Consider the following 8,214-nt stretch of genomic DNA (forward strand, 5'->3'; position numbering starts at 1 on the left):
CCTGGGGCAGGAACTGGAGCAGCAGGAAGAACAATTTGGATGCAAAACGGGTTTGGGGAAGTGATGCCAATGGGAGAGGCAGTGGTTTGGCAAGAGGAGGGCAAGGATGACCAACCTGTGACAGTCCAGGATCTGGAGAGTGTCCGAGTGCCTGGGTGTCAGCTGTCACAGAAAAATTGCACCAAAGTTAAACAGGCACAGGAGACTTCACTCAAGACTATGGCCATAGAAGAGAGAGACTGAACTTGACTCCACCAAAACAAAATGTGGGAAGGTTTTTAAGCACTGGGTGGGCTGGCGGGACAGGGTTGGAGGATGATGGGAGAGGGGCCTGTCCATGGGACGTGCCCGGCACACCGAGTGTTTCCGAGTCTACGAGTGTTTTTCTCTGTGTAAGGCCATCTGTATTTGCTAACTGTCGCTTATTCAAGTTTAGCTCCTACCCTCCCTCCCACAGAGCCTGGGAGATGGAGTGGTGTGTGTGTGTGTGTGTGTGTGTGTGTGTTTGCATGTGTGTGTGCACTATCTTCTTTGATGATGATGACTTTTTAAAAAATTTTTTTTAACATTTATTTATTTTTGAGACAGAGAGAGACAGAGCATGAATGGGGGAGGGTCAGAGAGAGGGAGACACGGAATCTGAAACAGGCTCCAGGCTCTGAGCTGTCAGCACAGAGTCTGACACGGGGCTTGAACTCACAAGCTATGAGATCATGACCTGAGCCGAAGTCGGACGCTTAACCAACTGAGCCACGAAGATGACTTTCAAAAGCGATGGCTCCCCAGTCCCTGAGAAAGACATTCTGGGATCATAAAACTGCTAAGAGACTGGGGGAAGATTTACCTACATTTCAAGGAGACGGAGGAAGAATTTGCAATGCCAGCTTTTCTCACGTAAGTATCCTAAGAAAAGGGAAGTCAGGGGCCTGTAGTCAGGAAGAAAGCTGTGTAAAATTTAATCAAGCTCAGGAAACTACTAAGGCCATCCTGGTCACTGCCATTCTGTCAACTCTGTCCCATATATCTGTGGGTCTATGACTCTTGGTCTCTCTCTGCACCTGCTTGGTGTCCACCCTACATGGAACAGTGAGGGGTGTGATCTCAGCAGGCAGCTCCATCAAGGGGGAGAAGCAGGCCAGGCCAGGAGATGCTGACCTGGGGTCACTGCCTCAGCCCCACTGCCTGCAGGGGCATCTGTCTGGATGTCCCCATCTGCCCCATGTCTGACTGTCCACACGGGTCTCTCCGTGTTCTCAAGGGATAATGTGTCCCTCTGATTGTCTGCCTGTGTCTCTATCTCCTGCAATTTTTTTATTTATTCATTTAATAATGTAACACACGTTTATTAAAGTCACGTTCTAGGGGCGCCTGGGTGGCTCAGTCGGTTGAGCGTCTGACTTCGCTCAGGTCACAATCTCACGGTCCGTGAGTTCGAGCCCCGCATCAGGCTCTGTGCTGACAGCTCAGAGCCTGGAGCCTGCTTCAGATTCTGTGTCTCCCTCTCTCTCTGGCCCTCCCCCGTTCATACTCTGTCTCTCTCTGTCTCAAAAATAAATAAAAATGTTAAAAAAAAAAAAAAGTCACGTTCTGTTCATCAGGGTGCCCCTCTTCATGTCTGGGTTTGTCTGGATGTCTACATTTATATCCGTCCGCCCTCAGTATGACTGTCTTCCTGCATCCCATGTGTAACTGCCTGTCTGTCTGTACATTCATTGATTGATTCATTCATTCATACAACAATGCAAACATCCCTGAGGCTTCTGAGGAGTTCTCAGCCTGATAGGGGAGGCAACAGCAGTCCAACCCAGGATGATGATGGCTGGGAGACAAGGTGCCTGAGACTGAGGGTGAGTGGATGAGTGGGGAAGCTCAGGGTCAGAAGAGGCTTCTAGGAGGAGGGGATGTTTGGTGTCTCTGCATCTGGAGACATGGGCCCCAGCATTGGAGATTGTGTGTGTGTGTGTGTGTGTGTGTGTGTGTGTGTGTGTGTGAGTTTACAGGTAACGTGTGTTCTGGTAGAGAAAAAGAAGAGAAATCAAGAGACCATCTGTGCCAACCTCAGATTAGAACACAATGTGGGGAACAGGGTAGAAAAAGAGGCTGCAAAACACAAATCCCCCAAAATAAGGGCTATAGGCCCCTGGCTCCCTCTTCCCTCAGACCCAGGAATCCAGACCCCAATCCCTCTCCTTCCTCAGCACCAAGGACTTATGATGGCCTAGTCATGATTACCTAGGTGGAGACCAGCCCAAGCCAGGAAGGGCGGGGGTGGAGGAATCCCAAGCACGAGCAGGGGTTGAAGAGCCGGGATGCCTGGGGCTAAGCAGGGAGAACCAGCCAGACAGAAATCAGAGCAGGAGGAGCTGTCCTCGGTGTCTCAGCTCAGCTCAACTCTGCAAGCTGGCAATGGGTGTCCCCAGAACCATCGTGCTCTTCCTCTTTGGGGCTGTGTTCTGCCTGACAGGTACCCAGACTTCTGAGCCCAGTGTTACGAAGGTGTGGGGGGCTGGGGGCAGGACACCTGGGTCTGAGGGAGGAGGGTCTAGGGGCCTGGACTTCTGGGTCTGAGGGAGGAGGGGACTGGGGGCCTGAACCCCTGGGTCTGAGGGGGGTTGGGCTGGGGGACTGGATCCCTGGGTCTGAAAGGGAAGGGGCTGGGGGTTTGGACTCCTGGGTCTGAGGGAGATGCGGCCTGGAGACTGCGTCCTCCTCCTGTGTCTTCCTCTCCTCTGTTCTCCCTCCCATCAGCCATTTTCTCTGGCGTCTCTCTCTCTCTCCACTGCTGCAGCCTCCCATCCTCTCTGCCCATGTCCCCATTCAAGGGTACTTCTGGGGACCCCTGGGGGCTCTTTCTAGACCTGGCAGAGAACTTTGGCCTCATCCTCAGGCAACCCCTTCCCCCAGTTTGAGTAAGGACAGGGACATACTCCCATCAGGAGTGAAGTGGCTCCTAAGACGGGAGTTGAGCCGGGGAAGGAGGCTGAGCCTGCACCCCGGCCACTGTGTGTGTCTGCTCATCCACCGAACGGAGTGCCGTTTCTGTGTGTGTGTCCATGTGGGCGTGGCCAGTGGGTCTCTGGGCGTGTGTGTGTGTGTGTGTGTGTGTGTGTGTGTCTGTACCAGATCTCACCTGTGAGCAAGTGCTTGAACAAATGCTCTATGGGTCTGTTTCCTCTGAGTTTCACTCTCTTTGCAAAGGAGGGGCGTGCATAATTTTGCACGTCTCTGCCACCTTGTGTTTGTGCGTCCCTGGGATTGGCAGGCCCGCATTTGTGTCTGTGCGCATATGTGCTCGGGTATCTTCACTCGCGCCCGTCTCTCTGTGTATCTACGCCTATGTCTCTCCTGCGTCTTGTACCTGTTTATGGCTTTAAACTGTATGTTTTCGTGGCCCTCTTTTTTGGATCTCTAACTTCGCGTAATTGTGATCTCTCGTTTTATTTGTGTCTATGACGCTTGAGGCCGTTACTTGTCTCTCCCTCTGGGTATGACTTCCTCTGTCCCTGGGTCTCTCTGCGTGTTGTTCTTGGCTCCGCATCGTACATTTTCTGTCACGTGTCTTGGTTGGGGAAGTTTCCATTGGAGGGTCTGGGCAGTACTTGTCTTACGTGGGAACGTAGAACTCTGCACGAACGCTCAGCAGATTCTGGGTCTGTTTGTGAGCCGTGCATGAGCCTGTGCCAATTTCGTTATGTTGTGTTTATGTCAGTGTTTTAGTTTTGTGAGTGTATCCCCCGGGGCTGGCTGTGTGTGTATATTTGTAGTACAAGATGGCACATCCCATTGCCTATGCTGAGGTCTATTTTCTATCCATGGCCTTTTAGTGCTAGGACCTCCTGAGTTTAGCTGGGAGACGGACAGGCAGAGCAGGAGTGAATCATTTCCTCCTTTATTTAAATCTTAGAGGGCTTCCTGGAGGAGGGTGGAGATCCGGAACACCTGGGGGAGGGAACCAGGCCTGGCAGATGCACAGAGGCCAATACTGTGCCCGGAGGTAGACACAGTCATGACCAACCACAGTGGCAGACCCCGATTCTCTGACCGCAACGAGGCCTGGCTCCCCTCAGAGCAGAGCAGCCTGGCTGGTGAGACTGTCACTCGCAGGGGGGAGTTCCTGGAACAGCCCCAAACCCAGCCTGGTCCTCTCACCACCACCCCCCCACCCCCCACCCTGCTTCTCTCGGCAGAGTCCCAAGCCCAGCAATGCTACAGCTTTCAACACATCTACTTCGGGCCCTTTGACCTCAGTGCCGTGAAATTCCACAACATCTCCTGTCCCCACGGGTGCTCTGAGGCAGTCTTGTCCCTGGACACTGGTGAGGGATGGAGAAATGGCAGAAAAAGGAGAAGCGCGCGCAGAAGGGAAAGGGGTGGGGCAGAGACCGAGATCAGAGATTAGGGATGGAGGGGGGCAGAGGGCGAGAGCCAAGGGGTTGGAGGGACTGGGGAGAAGACGAGGGGACGGCTATGGACGGAGAGCGGAGGTCGAGGCAGGGAGGAGGAGGGAGGGGTGGGAGAAAAACTGGGGATGAGGGGCGTGAGTGGGGTAGGAGGAGACAGCACGAGCGAGGAGGAGGGGGGAGAGGGGCAGAAAGGGTTGCGGAAGGGAGGAGGTGTGGGGGAAATAGGAGTTTGAAGGGAGAGGAAGGAAAGGGAGAGGCGAGGTGAGTGCGAGAGAAGAGCGGAGGAGGAGGGAGAGACTGGAGGCTAGAGGGAGAGGTCGAGCCCGGAGAGGTGGGGGAGGAGGAAGAAGGCAGGGACGAGGCAGCGCTCCAGGCCCCGGTCCCCTCCCGCCCCCAGGGTACCGCGCCACGGTGACCGTGGTACAGAAGGGCTGCTGGACAGGCCCGCCTACGGGCGAGATGCTGTCCGACGACCGCGCGCTGCCTCCCGACTACTCGGTGGTGCGCGGCTGCACGACCGACTTGTGCAACGCCGACCTCATGACCCACGACACCATCCCCAATCTGAGCCCGGGTGAGCCGGAGGGCGGGGCTGGGAGCGGCTGGGAGGGGCCCCGGCCCGGGCAGGGAGGGGCGTGGTCCCCACTAGCCCCGCCCCCCCGCTAGGACTCAGGCCTTCACGTCGGACTAGGCTGAAGCCACGATGCAGTGCGCAACCCGCACGACCGTATCTCGAAACCATTCCCTGAGTGTGCGTCTACGCTCTCTTGCCAGCGCCCAACCCGCCGACTCTCAGCGGCATGGAGTGCTACGCCTGCCTGGGGATCCACCCGGAGGACTGCACCCCGGAGAAATCCCGACGGGTCCAGTGTCACCAGGACCAAAGCGTCTGCTTCCAGGGCAATGGCCAAATGACTGTCGGTGAGGGGCTGGGAGTGGGGGCAGAGCCTGGGCAAAGGGTGTGGAGGCAGGGCAGGCCTGAGGGTAGAGGCACCAGACAGGCCTGACAGGGAGACATGGACCTGGTCTAAGGAAAGAGGCATGGGTCTGGTCTGAGGGAGGAGGCAGAGCCCTGGTCTGGAAGGAGAAGGCATGGCCCAGTCTGTAGGAAGAAGCCATGTCCCTGGTCTGAGGGAGGAGGCAGGGTCCTAGTCTGAGGAGAGATGGGAAGTCTGAGGACCTGTTTGTGGCCCTGGCCTCTGAGGTGAGTTCAGGTGTAGCTGCCTCCCTCAGTTCTCACCCCTCCTCACTACCCCCCGTCCAGGCAATTTCTCAGTCCCAGTATACATCAGGACCTGCCACCGGCCGTCCTGCACCATCAAGGGCACCTCCAGTCCCTGGACAAACATTGACCTTCAGGGCTCCTGCTGTGAGGGGCAACTCTGCAACAGGGACTCCGTGACCCAGTCCTTCACCACCGCCTCGGCTGCTGCCACCCCTTCCCAGGCGCCCCACGGCATGGCCCTGCTCCTCATGGTCCCCCTGCTGGCTGCCACTCTTGGAGGCCCCCTCCTGCCCTCCTCCTAGAAGCCCCTCCAGCCTCTTCATGAGCAGGATGCTGGGGGCAGTCACGGACCCACTACTCCCAGCTTCACACAACTTCAGCCTCTGTAATGTGGCTCACTGGGAAATGATGTCAAACAACAGTTGCCCTCTTGTCTGTCTGTCTCTCTCCCTCCCTTCCCTACCCCTACCCTGCAGGCCTGATCTGATTATCATGTCTGGAAGAAATTGGGAAAGGTCCCCATCATCCCATGGTGGGGAGAAACAGCCACATCCTGGTCCACATGAAGAGCAATCCTAATAATAGCTATTACTGAGCACCAGTCAGGCCCCGGCACCCCACCACCTGGTTTCCTGTCCTGTCCCTCCAGAGCCAGCTTGGGGCTACGACAATGTCTTTGTTAGTATCGCCGTGAGAGGTTCAAGAGGCAGCATGTCCTAGAAGCTAGGAGCCCAAACTCTGGAGCCAGCCTGCATGGGTTTGAGTCCCAGCTCTACCCTTTAGCCTGTGGGTGACCTTGGGCTTGTTACTTGACCTCTCTGCACCTTTCTCACCTATAAGGCAGAGGTGAAAATAAAACCTCCAATAATGACAAGATCTACTTTGCAGTGGTTGTGGTCAAAATCTAAGGGGATGCCCATGGAATAATTGGAACATGACAGCCGCCCAACGTGAATGGGCCATTGTCACGATCCCCATGAGCAAATGAGGGGTGAGGGCACCTGCTCAAGCTTGTGTGTCTCGTGAATGGAGAGCCCAGAGCGTGACTCCCAACCCCATCAACCATGAGGCCATTCTACCTCCCAAACACACAGGTGTTGATGAATTTAACAGAAAAAAAAAACACTCAAGGCAAAGCTGAACCAGGAAGAATTCTCCAAGCTGTGGAGATTGGGGAAGACTTCCTGGAAGAAGTGAATCTTAAGCAAACCCCTAAAGGAATAAAGAGGTCTTGGCCAAGAGAAGCAGGAGGAAGGGCATCTTAGGCAGAGAAGACAGGTTGGACACAGATCTAGAGGCAGGAAGGACCACGGGGTGTGCAGGAAACTTATGTCAACACGTGAACTTCACACACACGGAATCCTACAGCATGTCCTCTTGTGCACGTGCTTTACAATGTCTTTCCACAACCTTTCCACCCAATCCTCCCAATGACGCCGAGAGGCACACAAGAAAGGGAGTTGCATCCCCATTTGGCAGACAAGTTGCCCAAGGCATGGTGAGAAATAGTGATTTTCAGAGTAAGTGGCAGAGCAAGGATGGGTCCCCACATCTTCTAACTTCCTTAACAGGCAGCCTTACGAAGAGGAAAGCATCTCAGAGATGCCTCTACCTTCTGAAGAGGTCCACGGGAGAAGGGTTCTAGATGTCTACACATCCTGACATAAAAGGGGAAGCTGGATGTCAATATCCATTCATTCATCATATTTATTGAGCACCTGCCATGTGCCAGACGCTGTTCAAATTTCTGAGCATACGACAATGAATGAAACAGGCAAGAAAGTCCCTGCCTAAGGCGCCTGGGTGGCTCAGTCAGTTGAGCGTCTGATCTTGGCTCATGTCACGATCTCCCGGTTCGTGAGACTGAGCCCCGCGTTGGGCTCTGTGCAGACAACTCAGAGCCTGGAGCCTGCTTCAGATCTTCTGTCCCCCTCTCTCTCTGCTCCTCCCCCATTCATTCTCTCTCTCTCAAAAATGAAAAAAAAAATTTTTTTTAAGTGTCCCTACCGTCAAGAAACTGACCTTGCTAGTGCAGGAAGTAGACTTTGGGTTTTATTGCAAATGTGGTTCGAAGATGGGATGGTCAGCCTGATGTGTCCACTTGGCTAGGCTGCAGTCTCCATTATTCATTCAAACACTAGTCTCAGTGTCATTGCAAAGGTGTTTTGTAAATGTGATTATAGTCCATGGTCAGTGGACTGTGAGTAAGGGAGATTATGCAAGATCATCTGGGTGGGCTTGACTCAGCCAGCTGAAAACTCCTTGAAAGCAGAGCTGAGGCTTGCCTGAAAAAGAAATCTGCCTGTAGACAGCATCTTCAGCCCATGCCCAAGAGTTCCAGCCTACCTCTCCTGACAGCCTACTTTATGGATTTTGAACTCGCCTGGCCAGCGTGCACAATCACATGAGCCAATTCCTTGCCATAAATCTCTTAATACATATCTCCGGCTGGTTCTGTTTTTCTGACTGATTCCATACTGACACAGAATCCTTTGGAGAATTTACATCAGGGGGCTTCCATGTTTTACATAAATATACATTATATAATATTATATGTATAGTATATTATTATATCTTGCATACTGT

The 8,214-nt window shown here is 53.9% G+C and overlaps 1 protein-coding gene across 1 annotated transcript; it reads left to right on the forward strand.

Moving 5' to 3' along the window:
- Positions 1–337: 337 nt before the first annotated feature.
- Positions 338–6,504, forward strand: LYPD5 (LY6/PLAUR domain containing 5). Its single transcript, XM_045441369.1, has 6 exons — positions 338–392; positions 2,237–2,464; positions 4,188–4,316; positions 4,801–4,977; positions 5,178–5,324; positions 5,668–6,504. The coding sequence occupies exons 1-6, from the start codon at positions 338–340 to the stop codon at positions 5,928–5,930; spliced, it is 999 nt and encodes a 332-aa protein (XP_045297325.1). The 3' UTR covers positions 5,931–6,504.
- Positions 6,505–8,214: the final 1,710 nt, after the last annotated feature.

Source organism: Leopardus geoffroyi, chromosome E2 (assembly GCF_018350155.1).
Source record: "Leopardus geoffroyi isolate Oge1 chromosome E2, O.geoffroyi_Oge1_pat1.0, whole genome shotgun sequence".
Taxonomy (NCBI): domain Eukaryota; kingdom Metazoa; phylum Chordata; class Mammalia; order Carnivora; family Felidae; genus Leopardus; species Leopardus geoffroyi.

Coding starts and splice junctions, on each gene's coding strand:
- LYPD5 (XM_045441369.1), top strand. CDS start 338: ATGGGACGTGCCCGGCACACCGAGTGTTTCCGAGTCTACGAGTGTTTT. Junction 2,465..4,187: donor GGCTGTGTTCTGCCTGACAG/GTACCCAGACTT, acceptor TTCTCTCGGCAG/AGTCCCAAGCCCAGCAATGC. Junction 4,978..5,177: donor CATCCCCAATCTGAGCCCGG/GTGAGCCGGAGG, acceptor CTCTCTTGCCAG/CGCCCAACCCGCCGACTCTC.